At 41.1% G+C, this 19,006-nt stretch overlaps 2 protein-coding genes across 3 annotated transcripts in view; both read right to left on the bottom strand.

Moving 5' to 3' along the window:
- si:cabz01102082.1 (solute carrier family 12 member 5) overlaps positions 1 to 836 on the bottom strand; it is a 14,655-nt gene extending 13,819 nt beyond the window's left edge. For both annotated transcript variants that reach the window (XM_042341882.1, XM_042341883.1), the window contains exon 1: positions 370 to 836. In XM_042341882.1, the coding sequence (XP_042197816.1) occupies positions 370 to 464 (95 nt within the window). In that variant the 5' untranslated portion in view covers positions 465 to 836. The remainder of the gene's footprint in view (positions 1 to 369) is intronic.
- Positions 837 to 8,483: 7,647 nt separating this feature from the next.
- Positions 8,484 to 19,006, bottom strand: part of LOC121850383 (solute carrier family 12 member 5-like) — a 106,918-nt gene continuing 96,395 nt past the window's right edge. Inside the window, exons 3-4 of the mRNA XM_042341881.1 lie at positions 11,986 to 12,080; positions 8,484 to 8,652 (exon numbers count right to left, since the gene is read on the bottom strand). Coding sequence (XP_042197815.1) covers positions 8,506 to 8,652; positions 11,986 to 12,080 — 242 coding nt within the window. The 3' untranslated portion in view covers positions 8,484 to 8,505. The remainder of the gene's footprint in view (positions 8,653 to 11,985; positions 12,081 to 19,006) is intronic.

Below are 19,006 nucleotides of genomic sequence, written 5' to 3'. Positions count from 1 at the left end.
GGTGAGCACATTATCAACCGCACCAAGCTTACACCTGATGTTGAGCTTGCTGAGACAGTAAGTGATTCTCATTTTAAATTTACACTTGTCAGCACATCACAAGATCATATCTAACCTCTAGTACATGTCTAACAGCCCTGATATCTCTGCACAGCAACATTTATATCTGTCTGTCTGTCGGTCTGTATATATACAGATATATATATACACACACACATTTATCAACCCAGTCTGACCTCATTTATGGTGCAACATACATGAAATGTTAAGCTCTGCTAAGAGTTTTAAGCTTTTCTTAAACCTTCTGCTGTATGCTGGTCCCTCAATCCCTCTTTTGTGACAATCGTGTCTTAGTCGAAGCTCACTCACGGTTTCATACTGAAGAGGTCCCGGATTTCCTCAGGGGTGATCGGCCCTCTGTTTTTGTTTTTATCGGCCGTAAACTTCTCTTTAGTCCAGGTCATGTGAACCTTCTCTGAGGGTGTGCCTGCCTCGTCGGCGGGGGACTGGGAGGGTATTGAAAGAGTAGAAGCGTTTTTGTCATGAATCAGCTGAACCTAAATGGAGGAGAGATAGAGAGAGAGAGATAAAGTAACTTGTAAGGAATGGAATCTTAAACAAAAGTTTCCCGCAAGGGATTTCATTCAATTAAACTTTGTATCTATACCTTAGACAAGTAAAAAATGACCACCTTTGGAGTGTGTTGGCAGTGGTCGGTAGATGAATGCACTTTGCCATAGACTAGCAGCCCTGACTTCCTATCACACCCTCTTCTAACATTCATGTTGAATCATAGACTTTTACAGCACAGAAGGAGGCCATTTGGCCCATCGTGTCTGTGCCGGCTCTTTGAAAAGAGCAATCCAAATCAATCCCAGTCCCCCGCGCTCTCCCCACAGCCCTGCAAACTTATCCTCCCCAAATAATTATCTACTCTCTTAAAAGTTGTTATCAAATCGGCTTCCATCATCCTTTCAGGCAACGCATTCCAGATCCGACATCTCGCTGTGGGAAAACATTTCTCACCTCCCCTCTACTTCTTTTAACAACTTTTTTTTAAATCGGTGTCCTCTGGTTACAGACCCACCTGTCAGTGGAAATAGTTTCTCCTTGCTCACCCTATCAAATCCCTTCATAATTTTGAAAACTTCTATTAAGGATCCTTTTAACTTTCTCTGCTTCAAGGATAATAATCCCAGCTTCTCTCGCCTCTCCTGATAACTGAAGTCCCTCATTTCTGGAACCATCCTGGTAAATCTCCTTTGCACCCTCTCTAATACCTTGACATCCTTCCTAAAGTGTGGTGCCCAGAACTGAACACAGTCTCTCGCTGAGGCCTAACCAGTGTTTTATAAAGGTTCATCATAACTGCCTGACTTTTGCATTCTATGCCCCTATTTATAAAGCCTAGTAACCCGTACGTTTTTTTAACAGCTTTATCTACCTGTCCTGCCACCTTCAAAGATTTATTTATATGAACCCCCAGGTCTCTAGGTTCCTTCACCCCCTTTAAGAATCTATCAACTAACTTATATCGCCTCTCCTCATTCTTCCTCCCAAAATGTATCACTTCACATTTCTCCATATTAAACTTCATTTTCCACGTGTCATTTTCCATGTGCAACCTTTCACAGATTTTCAAAACTTGCTCTCTAGAGTAACCCTGAATCTCTAGAGTCTCCGGTCTCAGCCCAATTGTTATTAAAGCGCTGGTCACCTGGGCTCCTTCTCTGAGGCATATATGCCCAAGGTGATAGCTACCTAGAGTTATGTGCCAAAGGCAATTAATCAAACTCAAACCCATGTGCACCTCTTTCTTTCTATGGTCAACTACTTGTTTCTCTTCTGTTTGCATGTATCAATAACTAGTTACTTCATAGGTGCTCTTCTAAGCATTGTTGCTGATAGCCTGACAGGCCAATTGAACATGTGACAAAAAAATACAACCAGGTACCAAGAAACAAATTGGACACAGTGATAGGCCAGGACCTGAATATACCAAGAGAAAGTGAGAGAGAGAGAGAGAGAAAAAGAAAGAAAGAAAGAAAGAAAGAAAGAAAGAAAGAAATACAGAGAAAAAGAGTCAGATTAAGCTCCACCCAGCCCACATAATACCTCTGAGAACAAGATATAAGTATGTAGAGAGGCAAAGTGAGAGAGAGAGAGAGAGAGAGAGAGAGAGATGGCCAATGCAGCATTTAAACCTCATTATATTTGATACCTGATTGAAAAATTGAGGTAAACACACAGTGCTTTTCCTATAAGTTGCACGGTATTTTGCATTGTGATCCAGAGAATCATAGAATCATAGAATTATACAGCACAGAAGGAGGCCATTCGGCCCATCGTGTCTTTGTGGGCTCTTTGAAAACAACTATTCAATTCAATCCCACTCCCCCGCTCTCCCCATAGCGCTGCAAACTTGTCCTCCCCAAATATCTATCTACTTCTCTCTTTAAAGCTGTTATCAAATCAGCTTCCACCACCCTTTCAGGCAATGCATTCCGAATCTGAACAACTCGCTGTGTAAAACAATTTCTCCTCACCTCCCCTCTGTTTCTTTTAACAACTCGTGGAGTCCTGTAGCTCAGTGGTTAGAGGTCTCGCTTTGCAAGCGAGAGACCTGAGTTCAATTCCAGGCGAAACCTTGGGCAAGTTTCCTTACTCCACACAGAGCCTAATAATAATCCCTCCAAAACCAAAAATAATAATAAATTGGTCATTTTCATTCTACGACTGTTTGTGGGACATTGCTGTGCGCAATTGGCTGCCGCGTTCGCCCACAAATATACAGTCAATTCACTTTACAGTGTGTTCTGTGAAGCGCTTTGGGACGTCCTCCCGACGTGAAAAGCGCTATATCAAATGCAAGGATTATTATTATTATTATTATTATTATTATAACTATTTTAAATCGGTGTCCTCGGGTTACCGACCCACCCGCCAGTGGAAATAATTTCTCTTTGTTCACCCTATCAAATCCCCTCATGATTTTGAAAACTTCTATTAAGTCTCCTCTTAACCTTCTCTGCTCCAAGGAGAATAATCCCGGCTTCTCTCACCTCTCCTGACAAGTGAAGTCCCTCATTCTTGGTACCATCCTGGTAAATCTCCTTTGCACCCTCTCCAATACCTTGACATCCTTCCTAAAGTGTGGTGCCCAGAACTGAATCGAGTCTCCAGCTGAGGCCTAACCAGTGTTTTATAAAAAATCCTAACTCCCTGACTTTTGTATTCTATGCCCCTATTTATGAAGCCATATAAATAGGAAAAATAAGTTTATATGTGAAAATAACTTTGTCATTTTATTAGTATATAAGAAGATAGATAGAAGATTTAAATTAGATTTTTTTTGTGGATTTTTTTGACAACTAACTTTTCACATATAAAGTTTTAAAGTTGTCAAAAAAATCCACAAAAAAACATTTAGCTTAAATCTTCTTCTATCTATTTTCTTATATACTAATAAAACAACAATGCGTGTCCACGCTTCAAGAAGGATCTCAATACCCGATTGATGTAGAGACATGATTTATACCTAATTGGAACGGTCTTGTATCTGAGAGTGACATGGGCATATTTGTTTTCTCCTATCGTTCATAAGTTATTTTCAGTTTCGCGTTTTCTCTGCAGTTACACCTGGTGGCTGCCGAGTCAAACTGGCGCTGTGGCATCGTGCGTCACAGAGCACGTACATATGTACGCACGCACTGCAGTTACACCTGGTGGCTGTGCCGGCTGACCTTGCTGCTGTGGCATCTTGCATCACAGAGCACGCACATAGCCAAGTGCTGGGAACAAAATAAAAAACACAGACGAAGCTAAGTCGCGGCACCAACAACAAAATGACATGTTTAGAGCGCCGTGCCCTTCCACTGAGTCCTCCCAGATGATTATAGATTAAACATGAAATGTCTGTCTGGGTGTCAATCTACATTCTATATTGGATTCTCCGGTTGCAAGCGAAGCTGCAACAGGTACAGCTGCAGTCTGTCCTTCAATCACCCTGCTCAACCTCAGCCGTAACCCCCTCCACTCCCAAGTGCCCATTATTGCTTAATTACATAGTTTCCGCCAAAGGTTTCCTGGCACCGAGTCAAAGTGGCAGAAGTACAACCTTTCTTTGAGCAAAAGGAATCCCTGGGAGTACTTATTTGTTCACAGTTGAATCGGGAGAAAGATAACAGGATGCCAATCCATCTCATCAGCTTTTCTTGTTCATAATTATTATAATAATAACCCTTGCATTTGATATAGCGTCTTATCACATCGTTAAGACGTCTCAAAGTGTTTCACAGGATTTGCTGAAAAGTGTATTGACCGTGTATTTTGTGGACAAACACGGCAGCCAATTTGAATAGAGCAATAATAATAATAATACTCCTTGCATTTGATACAAAGCCCTTCACAGAATACACTGTAAACAGAATTGACTGTATATTTTGTGGGCGAAATGCGGCAGCCAATTGCGCACAGCAGTGTCCCACAAACAATGCATAAAGTGGCCAATTTATTATTATTATTATTTTTTTGAAGGAATTATTACCCCCGGAAAAGCGATCACCAATCGACTAACAAACAGGTTCCTGCTTACTACAAGGTAAACAGAGGCATGTGGAATAAGGAAACTTGTCCAACATTTCGCCCTGTTGGGAATCAAAACCAGGTTTCTCGTTTGCTAGGTGAGTGCTCTAACCCCTGAGCTACAAGACTCACAACCACATATCCCACAAACAGCCATGAAGTGAGTGGCCAATTTGATTTGGGGAATTGCTGTCCAGGACACCGAGGGAAACTCTCTTCTCTTTTTGAATAGTGGAAACTTTAACGTCGACCTGAACAGGCAGAAGGGGCCTTGGTTAACACCTCATCCAAAGGACAGCGCCTCTAACAATCGATCACTGCACTAGAGGAGAACAACGTCTTGGGGGAAAAGCCATGCTCCTTCGGGATAACTGCACCACCCTCCTCTGCTTATCCGAGGGATGTGATTCATCTGTTAATTACATAGCTGAAAGCGATCCAGTAAAAAATCCACAGCTCGTACATAGCCTGTGCACACCTGCTGTGAGCGCTCCCTCACAGCGCACACATCTGGCGGGATCCATGGGGAGCAGGAGAGGCCGTCTCTCAAGCAGGGCAGGCTGAATATATAGCAGGCAGGGGGAGTCTGACCACTGGGGTTTTATCAGCTGGAATTTCTGTCATTCGGAAGCAAATCTGCTCATGTCACAGCACGTCACCAGGGCTGGAAAGTGCCAGCCGTTATATTTCACTTCAGCGATTTGATGATTTATGCTCCAGCAGCATAAACAAAACCAAAACCAAGTAAAAATAAAATGACAGCAGTTTGATGTGTAGAAGTAATCTAACTTGTAGCACTAGATAGGGATTTTGTCAAAGGCTTCATTCTCCCATTTTCTCACCTGCTCTGCGATTCACTTTATATACATTCGAACATAAAGTGATCTAAAAACGCCATCAATGCAGCATTTCACTAAAGTATTAGGCCCAGGTTGGCAAGAACCATAGTTTGGGGACCCCAGGGCTAAAGCTGCATAGTTTGCCATTGATATCGCTGTCAGGAAAGCTTTCCCTCTGCCTGTCCAGCATAGTGATGAGTTTCTGTGTGTGTATACATGTGTGTGTGTGTGTGTGTCTGTCAAACAATCAGATGATCATAAACAGTCTACTCCACCCTGCATTATCATTCTTTTTGGTAATCAAACTTGTCTAGTCTCCACAAAAGCACAGATGCAGGACTTTGGTCTTTGATCTGCTTGTTCAAAACAGAATGCCAGGGTTCTCTAGCAGGGAAAACTGACTATCTGTAGCACTTGCAAGTCTAAAATCGGTTAATTCAGAATAGATTGGTATTTTTGGGGGTTCAATAATAATAAACCTTTTATTTGTTATAGCGCTTTATCACATCTTTGTGATATCTCAAAGAGCTTCATACAATATACTGTAAAGTGAATTGATTGTGTATTTTGGTGGGTGAAACGTGGCAGGCAATTATTATTATTCATTTTGTTTGTTTTTTAAGGGATTATTACCCCTGGAAAAGTGATCCGCTAATCGACTAACAACCTTATTACTTCCAGGTGAACAAAGGCTTGTGGAGTAAGGAAACTTGCCTAATGTTTCGCCCTGCCTGGAATCAAACCCAGGTCCTCTCGCTTGCCAGGCGAGTGCTCTCACCAATATGCTACAGGATTCTACACTTTACAGAAAATTTCATGGCTCTTTGCTGGTCCTTGCTGTATGCATATAGGCTACTGAGTTCACCCAAAAAGCACACAGCACTGCACTTCATGTGAAAGGTGCTATATGAAACTCTGCAATGCTTTGAGATGCCCTCCCAGAACAAAAGGCACAATAGGAAAATGTAAGCATTATTACTGTCATTTCTATCGATCTGCTATATCTCATGTCCCAATGGATTCAGCTATGTCTTAATAATAGTATTTTTTGCATTATGTCATTGAGACATTGCAAAGCCCTTCACAGAATATATTGTAAAGTGGATTGACTGCGTATTTTGTGGGTGAAACGCGGAATCCAATTACGCACAGCTGTGTCCCACAAACAGTCGTGAACTGCGTGACCAATTTTAAACAAAAGAATCTTGAAACATCTCAAGAACAATATCAACAGGAAACTTGATTGATCTTTGTAATATGTTATATTATTTTTAATAATTTAAGAATTCCCCCCTCCCTTCATTAATCAGACTTGCAAAATATTATAGAAAGATTAAAAAAAATAATGTTCAAAGTGCTTAACGGTAATTACTATGAAGCGTAGGGAATGATTTTTGTTTGTGGGCAATGAAAATAACACGTTAATCAGCCGTTAGATGTGTTGTTTACTTAGGAATCATGTAGCAGAAAATGAGCTATTGCAGCGAATGCCAGATTGAACAGCAGGATACACACATGCTACTGAAGGCCTGGGAGAGATGTGGTATTGACAGTATCTGGGCAAATGTCATCCTCCTACCTGGGGTTTCTATCAGCTAAAAGACAGGTTCACTGAAAGATGTCAGACCCCAGCTAATCTCATTAGGTACCAGCAGAAATCTTTCAGGACTATGAACGTTCCTTCCTTCCTTCTGAATGGCTAAAATAGCTTATTTTACGTTTTGTTGTTCACCTATGTGTTACTCTGAATTAACATCACTGTCCCGTGCTGCACTAACTGTTCTGGTGAAATCAGTAAGGAGCTTACCTCCCTGTAGTGTTTGTCTATTCTACCAGACTCTGAGAATGAATGTTGCAGGCAGCAGCCTAACTCAGAGGTCATATGTCTTGGTCTGCACTTTGCACATGTGAAAATACATCACGGGTGGGAGTGGAACATATAGAACACACTTGAAAAGGGAAGAGAGTTTCTCTTGGTATCCTGGACTTAAATTAATCATTCATCTCCTGGATATCACTGTGTTCATTACAAATATGTTTTCTTTTAGTCAGCCGGGTGTTATGGATTATTATTATGATGTTTTTTTGGGGGCCATCTACGCGTGTGACACACGCGGAAATCTGTCACCGTACTTAAGAGTATCCAAACCAAAAAGTTCCATGCATCCCATTCATGCAAGGGAATTCCAGAGATGTTTATTGGAATGGAATGCGCACTCTCTCTCTGGAGGGACGCAACCTGCTTACCCAATTTTGGAAAAGCATTAGGTGTCGGTTGGCAAGAGCTAAAGCTTTGGGGACCCCAGGGTGTGTGTTGGGGTAACTGCTGGAGTCTAGACAGCTAAAACACAAAGCTTGCCATGAGAATGTTTACCATGAATCGCTTTGAGATGTTTTGACATGAAAAGACACTGGGAACGCAAAATGCATAGATGGCCATCTGAAGGACGTAGTCAGCACGACACATGAGGACAGATTTTAGGCAATAGTCTGATAAAGGATGCATCAGGGTCGTTAACTTAGTATGTAGAAAGTACCAAAGGCATATTCACGTAGGCAGGCCATGTCAAACAGAATGATATTACATGTAAACAGATGGACCGAAGCTGAAAATGGGCATTGTGCCCATGAACACTGCAGCTGTTGTTTTACAGGGCAAGGTTTAGTGGGGCCATACTCTTGATTTTGTATTGTATTTTGCCTAAAGCAATACGTGGGTATCTGCACAAAAAAAATCATTGCAGTGCGGCTTCCTAGCCGTTGAGACGCAATACAGATAAAAGTAGCCATTGAGCAGTTGTCAATGGGGTGCTGCTCTGTATATGCGTATGTTTAGTGCTCTTTAACAATGCGTGCTTTCCGCTGCCGCTCTCTGGAACTCAGTCCCAGAGTTGCTCCTCCTCGCTCACTTTCTCTCCACCTTTAAAGCCCATCTTAAGACTTTTCGACCATACTTTTGGTCACCTTTTTAGCAGGTCAAGCAGAAATTGTTGTTTTCCCAATCTAGGTATGCATTGTTAAAGAGTACTAAATGTATGCACAATCAGAACAGCACCCCCATTAAACACATATATTCCATGCCTTATGTTAGTTGTACCTTAACTTGCTTCTTCCTGGTCCCCTCATTGTTTTCAGCCTCCTCGTGTTCCTTGACTCCTTGGGTAAGGTTGGTGTAGTTGGCCAGTCCACTGAGAAGGGAAGATACCATAGGGATGGTGTCCATTTCTTCCTGTAAATAGGCAATGAGAGAAACAAACAATGCAGCAATTACATTGCACAATTGAGTTCATTCACATTGATCATTAAAGTAGTCAACCTTACAAGCATGGTGACTTAATCACCATGCTTACAATATTTAAGATGCAAACATAAAGTGGGGAAGTTTGCAGCATTTCAAAATGAATTTGATGCTGAACGCATTTGAAACCTTCACAGCTACGAAAGGATCGCTCCAAAATACATTCAACCTCTGATTAGCCTTTGCTCTAAATGGACTCGGACATTGATATTTATCCACAAACATACAGTCACTCCATTTCATAAAAATTCCTGGGAAGTGCTTTGAGACTTCTCAATGATGTGATAAGGAACTATATCAAATGCAAGGATTATTATTATTATATTATTATTATAGCATTGTCTGGTCTCTGAATCAACTTGAACAAATCTGAAGTGGGGTAATCTTGGAGATGTTAGGAGATGCTCTGATCTATAGTATCTCAAAGCACATCACATCATTAGCCACTTTGTTCCTTTACCTGTTTATTCCATATGAGTGTTGTGCCATATTGGCACCAATTGTTAGCAATGAGCTAAAAAAATAAAAATTTGGCCCTCTGGAAGTTTCACCATGGGCAAAAATGCCAGCTGCAAGGAAGCAAAAGATGATTTTGAAAACATTTTTTTAAATGGTTCTTGTGCATCTGTCTGATTTCCACAGTGGTTTGGGATCCTTAATGCCCTTGGAAATCAAGGGGCTTAATGGATCTACACTATTTAATTTGGGGCCAAAAATCTTGCAGTTATTGATCTCTCTTAGAGAAGGAGTCTGCACCATTCTGTAGATGTTATCACCAATTGTGGGAAAAGTACAGAACAAGTCTATCAAGGACAAGAGTTAAAGAGAATGACAGGTAAATTGGTGCAGAGCTATATAGACAGGGCGATTTTGCTGCAGACCACTGAACAATTGAACAATTGTAAAATAATAATCCTTGCAACTGATATATTTATTACACTTTCAAGACGTCTCAAAGTGCTTCACAGGATATATCGTAAAGTGAATTGACTGTGTATTTTGGGGGGCAAAACATGGCAGCCAACTGCGCACAGCAGTTCCAAAGACAGTCATGGATTGAGTGACCAAATTTGTTTTTCTTTTGAAGGGATCATTACCCCCGGAAAGCGATCCGCCAGTCGACTAACAGCTGGGTCCCTACTTACTCCTAGGTATACAGAGGCGTGTGGAGTAAGGAAACTTGCCTACCAGGGAATCAAACCCACGTCCTCTTGCTTGCAAGGCAAACACACAAACCACTATCCTACGGGACTTCACATTACACATTACAGGATATTGCATTACGGAGAGAAAAAGAAATAAGAAATAAAGCAGAAAATAAACGAATGAAGAATGTTTGCAATTCTTACAGTGAAATTCATGTGAAAACTCATTAAATCCCAGTGGCCAATTTTCCAAAACATTTACCCAGCACTAAAACTGATAAACTGCAGCGCGCTCTTGAAAAGGGTATTTTTTATTTATTTACCACACTCCAGGAAGGCCAGTATTGCATTGTATTGGTTCGCATGCTTTTCATTGCCGGCCAATTTTTTTAAATGCTTGCCTGCAAAACACACAGTGCCAACGCTTTGCGACAGTAAATCCTGTGAAATGCTTTGAGATACCCCCAGACTTGAAATACGGCGCACCAAATTACGAGGATTATTTATTATTTATGAAATAAATCCATCAAGGTATTTTGTGATCACAGCTGATCAAACCAAACAAGCAAAAACATTTGCAGACAATTTGGGCAATGATGGCATTTTGGAAGAAACATAAAGGATGCATCATTTTTTATTGACTGTAGTGAGCTCGACATTTTAAGTTTGTCAGAGGATTTGTGAAAAATAACAGGAAATGAATCAACTTCTTGCATTTATATAGTGCCCCTCACAAAGGGTAGCGTCCAGAGCGCTTAACAGTGGTGGAGCTCGACACCAAACCAGAGGGAAGGAGGTAACCGTAAGCATGGTCGAAGGATTGAGTGTTTCATAGTTTGGGGACGTAGCGGCTAAAAGCACAGCACGAGAAACAAGCAAGAGGTTGGAGCCAGCTGAGCAGAGACAAAAGCCGGTGGATTGGGGAGTAAGCAGATTGGAGAGGTAGGGAAGTGCCAGGGCATGAAGAGATTTGGAGCCTGGCGAGAATTGGTGTGATGGGATGAAATCAAAGCTTCTAAAATATCAAACAGCAAAAATAGCAAATGGGTTTGAAGTCTGATTTTAATGCTAATGCACATTTCTTTTTATTTGTTAAACCGGTTTGTTGGTCAGGACAGCGGGATGAATTCCTTTCCTTTTCGAACAGTCCTTCCTTCAGCGTCCAATTATATTACTAGTTAAAACAAACTTGCGGACTCGCTTCTTTCTGTGCGAGACAGCAATTTAAGTTTGTTGAGTCTCATAATTAATAGCTCTACTCAGGTAGTGTTGGATTGCTTCGAGCTCAGATACTTCAGTCGAAGAATACAACCCTGAGAAATTGTATGCATTGAACATGCAACAAACCACAACTAGAGACTTTTTCCTCTTTCACGTTTAAAAGAGTCACTCTGTATGTATCCGTGCCGCTGATTTTTGCAGATATTTATTGCCTGCTGACATTATGTAGAGATTATAGCCACTCGAATAGTAATTAACATGGATGGAAGAATTCTATTTGTATGGAGTTTCACTGAAGCAGGTAATAGCTGGTGAGATAGGAGGTTTAGGCTGCCAGAAAAGGTTTTTGATTGCACCGATGCCAACATTTTGTCAAGGGGTTTTGTACATTAGAAGTCAGATTGGGGGAAATCGGCCCGATCATAGAATCATAAAATATTACAGCGCAGAAGGAGGCCATTCAGCCTATTAACAAGACTAAAGAGGAAATCATACATGATTCAACAGACACAGAAATCAATCTGTGTTTCCTCCCCCTCCCCACCCTCCCAGCTCCCACAACCAGTTTGGGAGCCCACCCAGCACTCTGAATGCACTTTGGGACATCCTCCCAACGTGCAATAATAATAATACTCACATTTGATATAGTGCTTTATCACATCATTAAGGCATCTCAAAGCGCTTCACAGAATATATTGTAAAGTGAATTAACAGTATAATTTCTGGGTGAACCGTGGCAGCCAATTGCGCACAACAGTGTCCCACAAAGTCATGGATTGAGTGACCAAATTACTATTTTTTTTTGGAGGGATTATTTATTTAGTGCACGGCTCTACATAAATGCAAATTGTATAGTGCATGGATGTTGGCCTTTCTGTTACATAAAGACAAACCGTACCTCAAAAAGAGCCATGTTTTTCCCGTCATACTCCTTTCCTTTTTCAGGATCCGTGCTGTTAATGAAGGGACTACTCTCCTTAGGGTTTCCATCTCCTGAAACAACACAAACAAAACGGAAAAGAAATGTTAGAAACGGGCTGGAGGGAAGGGGGAAAAATATTAATGTACCTTTAATAAACACATGTTTGAGTCAACATGGTACACCCACTTCAAAGTGAATCAAAACAAATTCAAAGTCAAAAGTCACATTGTTTTTTTTGAGACAATTACAGATCGCCAATGGTTTACGGTTTTGGTTGGAATGAGAATCGCAAACCGGCTTTACTGCCAATGTCCATTTCCAACAATAATAGTTGGCAGCGAACCTTAATGGCTGAGATATGCTATGGTCATCTCATTTTACTGGGTGGGCAGAGGAAATTCGTTTTATAAATCAAATTAAATATTTTATTTTCAACCTTGGCAGGTTGCGCACACAAAAGTGGTGATGTATGTGATAGCAGCTTGGAAAGTATTGATTATGCATCTCGACAATAGATGGTATTAATAAACAAAAGAGATTCCCATTACATTTCCACTGAACTCCACTTTGCCAAGCTAGCAAGCCCCACTACTATTTTAAGCTTCATTATTAGCAGCACAGTCCATTCACCTCAATTCCTCTCTTGCCTCCTTCAAGGCCGGTCTCAAGACTCTCCTCCTCGATCGTGCCTTCGGTCGCCCTCCCACCTCTCTGCCTTCCCTCACCCCTACCCCACCCCTCCCCCATGCTCGGGTCCTGACCCCTGACTTGGGATGTCCTCCCGAGGTGAAAGGCGCTCTATAAATGTAATTTTGTTGTTGTTGATGGGTAGCGCATTGATGGGTATAATACTGGTTGTGAGACCAAGGCAGTTAATTGACGCGGCTGAGGTGTTAACAGGTTGGTTATTGGCTTAGGGCCTGATATTTTCTGAAGCAAAGTATTGAATATGAGAGTGAGCCTATTGTGACGTCTGTGCCTCTCATGGTAGGCTTGAAAGTTTAATAAATTCTTTACAGTATTGATTTATTGCATGTTACAGCAAAGAGTGCCTGAACCTGAAGGTGCCCTTGGATATTGTTAATGCAAATGCAGTGCATGAAATCACCTTTATTCTTTCACAAAATCCTTTAAGGGACATAAATGTCTCTTTGCATTCCTATTTCAGCTTTTATTTCAGCAATACCATTACCAGAGGCATCGATGCGGGTAGATTTCACACAGTGTCAAGTTCTGAACAACCTCAAAACATTTTAGTGCTTCCCTTTGTTGTGTTTGTGTCATGTATGCTCCACTTCAATATTCCTGACTGCCGATATTTTCTCTCCCTTTTTTTTTGGTTTTGCTGTGATAAAGCCACAGTCTATTTATTAGTTTCAAGGGAAGCTGGTGGTGGCTTGGCTCAGTTGCTCCACGTGAAGGATTATATTTCATCTGAAAGGCGGCACCAGCAACAACGTAATGCTTCCCCCAGCGCTGCGCTGGAGTATTACCTAGAGTAAAAGCTCAAGTCTCAACATAGAACTTGAACCACAGAAACAACTTGCATTTACATAGCTCCCTTCATATCGTATAATCTCTCGAAGCGCTTTGCAGGGGTATAGATCCAAAGGTTAGGAGAGTAAGAACTTCTAAGGCAGAGGCAGGTGTACTACGAACTGAGTCAAGCTACATGTATTTGAGTGGTGATCAGATTTGCTCCCATCACTGGTGAAAATAAGGTACTCACTCTGTCTAAAATTACAGTCTTATCTCTGCTCCAGAGTTAATTGTTCTTGCTAATCCAGCTATGGCATAACATTGATTAGAAGTACATTACCTTCCCCTGAAAATGTACCTTCTGCGAATTGGTTTCACACAATGTGCCCTAGTGTTGGAAAGTAATTTATAGAAACTGTATTCATTTCAAAACTCTGATTTTGTGATTGATAGAAGGCACTTAAAATACAAAGAAGTGACCTTATAATTTCTTTATCATCTCAGCATTATTTTTGACTTGGGTATAAGATGTAAGGTTTGCCTTAGCTTTCTCCCCTCCAACCCTAACATTCTTCTCTTTCCAGTTTCAACATTGATTATTGGCAGCAAATCCAACTGTGAAGTCAAGTTTGCATTGTCCTCACCCAACGTCTCCCAGTGAATACTTTCTGGCAGGAGTCATTTCTGCTGGATAGAACGCTGGTTGATTGTATTCCCCAGATAGTTCGAACTCAGAGTATATGCAATTCATTGCTAACACCCTATTCCCACTCAGTCTGAGATTATGTTACTCAACAAACCAGGGAGTGAATTATTATCACCTGAGATGAATTTTGCTGGTAAGTAACAGGCAGAAATCTTACTAAACCTTGATAAAACTAGCAACCAGTGAAATGCAACTAAGCTTTTGTTGAACGCACATGGTATTAACTAACTTTTGTGTCAGCGTGGTTTTCAGCACTCTTGGCTCTGATTAAAAAAGTCATGGGGTCAAGTCACACAAGCGGACTTTGAGCTCACAGTCGAGGCTGTGCATTGCAATGCTGGTGGAATGGCTGCATTGTTGGAGGTGCTGTCCTTTAGGTGAATCATTAAACAGCATTTAGAAGGTATATATTATCATGTCTACTGTGTAAAATATCTCACCTCTGCTCCAGATTTAAGCACTCGTGCTCAACCAGCCTGCACACTGTACACTGTATACCATTACGCACAGAAGGAGGCCATTTGGCCCATTGAGTCTGTACCGGCTCTGATGCATAACACTAATGCATTACCTCCCCTCCAAAATGGAGCACTTGGATTACCATCTTGATAGGCTGACTGTCTTGAAAACAGCTTGCTCCGAGAGATGGTGTAGAATAAATAGGCCAAATGGCCTCCTTCTGTGCTATACAATACTATGGCTCTATAATGCTGATCAAGTCAACTCCTTGTTGACTTCAATACTGCCCTAAATCAGAAACTTATACAACGGCTGCTAAAAAAAAACCTCAGGAACCAACCACAACATCTGTGAAGGCACAGTGGCCACTATATTGGAGCCATCTTTGTAGTCCATGTCTGTCTAAGTCACAGGTTCTTTTCGAGTCCCAGCTGCAGAAAACATACATCTAATTCAATATTTAGACCATGGTTCTGTGCAAGTGCTGGTTATTCATCTATGTTAGGAGAGTAAATCAACTGGAAAATTCACAGCAGGACAGAATGTTCATGGTCTGCTAGAAGCTATGATGTTGATGGACCAAAAATCCTTTTTTTTGTTCCACATTTCTTATTCCATCATCGGTGTGGCTCCGTGTGCTCTCGTGATGCTTTGGTTCATCCGAGATTAAAGTCCAGCAACAAGAAATATTTACAAATCATATTGGTTACCGAAAAGCAATTATAATGCAGCATTGATAGCTTGAGAGATCTCTTATTTGGCACATAAACCAGCAAAAGTATACAACTCATTTCACAGTTACTTACCTTCGACAGCACTTCCATTAAAAGCTGACACAGTGGTACAGGTAATTGATGGAGTTGGGCTTGGAATGCCAGGCAGGAGCTTTGATAGATACAGTATTTATAATTCATGGTTTAACAATGCATTTGGATAGAGTTAGCTGCAAAATTTCTGTTGGGATAAACGTGTTCAAATGCACCTCATATTCATTGCTTCAAAACATTGGGTCAGCTATTACCAGCTGGGCCATTTTTGTATATCATTGGTCAATTTTTCTTACCGCACCACCCAACATAGAAATGAATAGCATGGGACAACACTGTACATTTACGAAACACCTTTTATGTGGAGTCCTGTAGCTTAGTGGTTAGCACACTCATTCAGTCAATTCACTTTACAATATATTCTGTGAAGCGCTTTGAGACATCTCAAAGATGTGATAAGGCACTATATCAAATGCAAGGATTATTATATTATTATATTAATAAAAGAGAAGCTCCTCAATGTTGAGAGCAACAGATCCCGATCAAGAGGTAAGAATATTTTTTGAGGTGATCAAAGTATAGAAGAATTCCTATTAGAATTTAGAAGATTTTTCAAAACAGGGAGAGAGATAACAGATACTCAAAAGTAGTTTTCAAAATGAGTTTCAGGGAACAGAAATATAATGATTGGCCTCCAAAAATGGAGCAAAGGGAATGAGATGTGAGTAGACAACCATAGGCAGAAGAACAGAGAGTGTGGCATTGTATGTAGGTTTGGTCAAGTTAGACAGTGGAGGCATCACACAATAAGGCTTAGGAACTTGAATTTGATCTGCTTGAAGGGTAGAGAGATTAGCAAGGATGGATGTGAAGAGTGTGTGGGATGTTTTGAAGGACAGAATGGGATGAGCTGAAGTTTCAGGAAGGTTGGAACAAAGGAAGCTGACAAAGAGAGCTTTGGAGACTTCTATCATGAAAAATTATGAAGGGAAGGATATAGCAGTGAAATCTGGATGTCAATGGATAATGTTCCACAGAAGTAGAAGAAGATAGTATTGACGATGGATTAGATGCCGAGTTGAAACTCAGAGGCAGACTAATGCCATGGTACCTCCATCGTTTGTCGTAGGCTCCTGTGTGAGCAGGTCTACTTCCAATTACATATGTAATGATCGGTCAAGTCAGCATGAAAGAACATCTTAAATCAGCAGAACACTGAGCAAAGGGAATGAGATTTGAGTAGACATTGAAAGATATGTATAACCCAAAACCTATTTACCTATTCTCTGAGCTGAAGCAATGCATAAGGTGCCTGGAGAACTGAAAGCGGATAAAATATTAAAGCACTTTGTTGAAAAACAAGATAGCAAAAGAAGTCCTATTAATAAACAGGAAAAAGTTCACTGAAGTTTAAGATATGCAATCTGACAGAATGCAAGTACCTCAAGGAACAGATGAGGTCATCAAACCTGTTGTTTCCGTGTGACTGACTGGAAATCCGCTTTCAAAATGATGAATGAAAATGCAGATTCTACAGCACTGGAACAATCCATTTGCCCCAACTAGTCCTTGCCAGTGGTTATACTCTATATGAGCCTCTAGCACTCCTAATCCTCCCCCAGCCTCTCCCCAGCTACTGCTCCCTCCCTAGCACCCCCGCTCATGCCCCCTCTATTCCCTTTCTTTATACATGCCGCAAAATAATTAAGAGGATGTAAAAACACTCATAACCTTGACAATGTTTGATACTTCAAGGCATGTGATATTCATCTCGTACTGATGGGGGGGGTGGGGTGCTTCCGCCAAAGAGCACGTTCCGGAGTGATACTTAATAATAATAATAATCCTTGCATTTGATATGGCGCCTAATCACGTCTTTGAGACGTCTCAAAGCGCTGCACTGAATATAACAACAACAGATTACATTTGTATAGCGCCTTTCATGTCGGGAGGACATCCGAAGGTGCTGTAAAGTAAATTGCCTATATATTTTGTGGGCGATGCCCAGCAGCCAATTCTGCACGGCAGTGTCCCACAAACAATCCTATTTATTTATTTAGTTGAAGGAATTATTACTCCCTGAAAAGCAATCTGCCAATCTGGGTTCCTACTTACTGCTAGGTAAACAGAGGCGTGTGGCATACGATAACTTGCCTAAAATTTTGCCCTGCCTGGGAAAACCCAGGTCCTCTCGCTTGCGAGGCGAGAGCTCTAACCATACACTAGGAATCTTTGAGTTATGTTTAAAGATGACACCAAACGATTCTGTCATAAGATGTACACTATGGCTATCATCCTGCAAACATCTCTTTCCAAAAAAATGCAGAAAAAAAGGGGTTAACCTTCCAATTATTTGTTGGGCAATCAGATAGTACTTCATCTTATTGACCAGCAATCTGACACTGACTGCCTCTGCTTCTCCCTCCGAGTGCAACCGAGCGTTGAGCTGGCAATCTGTGACATTAATAGAATGATGCTCTGCTGGGTCCCTACAGGAAATGAACTCTCTTTTTTTGCTTGAACTGGCAACCTTCAATTTGAGAGATGCATTAAAGAGATGACTCTTGTACCACTGCACCACAACTTTCTCCCAGCGCACAGTCGAGATCGGTTTGTATAGTCCAGCAATGCACCACAAAGCTATTTTAAGCAAAGAATTGCATGAGGGATGAAACCCCTCTGAGTGCCCTGGGACACATACCATTCTGAAAGATTGTACTTCTCGTTGTACAAGGAAATACCTAGGAGGTTAGTTAATGTGTCTTTTACTACAACCTCTTTTCTCTCTTAAGTTTTTTGTTATTTTTAAAAAAAACTTTTGTAATTTTAAACGTTCAACATTCAAAGAGTAACATATCGCAATCCTCTCTGTCAGAGGCAAGGCAGCTCTAGGTTTCTTTACAATTAACTGGTGATGTCCACTCATTTAAAATTGCACTGAACTAAATAAAAGTCCTACTTTCCACGAATGCCCTGTTGGCGGTTTTAGGACGGATGATCATTGTGTGACTTCAGCTTTAATTGATGAGTGACCAATTAAAGAGTTTCTTTGATCAAAAACAAAACTTTTAATTGGTCACGTTCTTACCTCGGGGTCAAAGAACAGTAGGTTCAAGCCCTGCATTGAGGACTTGAGCGCATAATCCAGGTTGACACTCCAGTGAGATGCTGCAAAACTTTGCTAGTGTGCCCATTTCTGTGGACATTGAAGATCTCACTGGACCGTTTTGAAAAAGAGCAAGGTACTTTGTCATAGGGGCCCAACATTACATTCAGCACACCTTCATTTTAATGAAGACGAGTCATGGAATGTGTGGTGGCTTTAAAATAATATAGTAACACTAATCCTTGCATTTGATATAGCGCCATTCACATTGGGAGGACATATCAAAACCCTTCACAGGATTTTGCTGCATTTCATAGTATAATGCAGCAGCCAGTGTCCCATAAACAGCACCACCACCAAGTTACACTTTTATAGCGCGTTTCACATCAGGAGCACATCCCAAGGCGCAAGATAGTTAGGGATTTGGATCCGAACAGCCAAAATAATTGTATTTGTGCATTGGTCTAAAATGCTGAATAC

Source organism: Callorhinchus milii, unplaced genomic scaffold (genome assembly GCF_018977255.1).
Source record: "Callorhinchus milii isolate IMCB2004 unplaced genomic scaffold, IMCB_Cmil_1.0 Scaffold18, whole genome shotgun sequence".
In the NCBI taxonomy this organism is placed as follows: domain Eukaryota; kingdom Metazoa; phylum Chordata; class Chondrichthyes; order Chimaeriformes; family Callorhinchidae; genus Callorhinchus; species Callorhinchus milii.
This window is presented reverse-complemented; position numbering and strand designations above follow the sequence as displayed.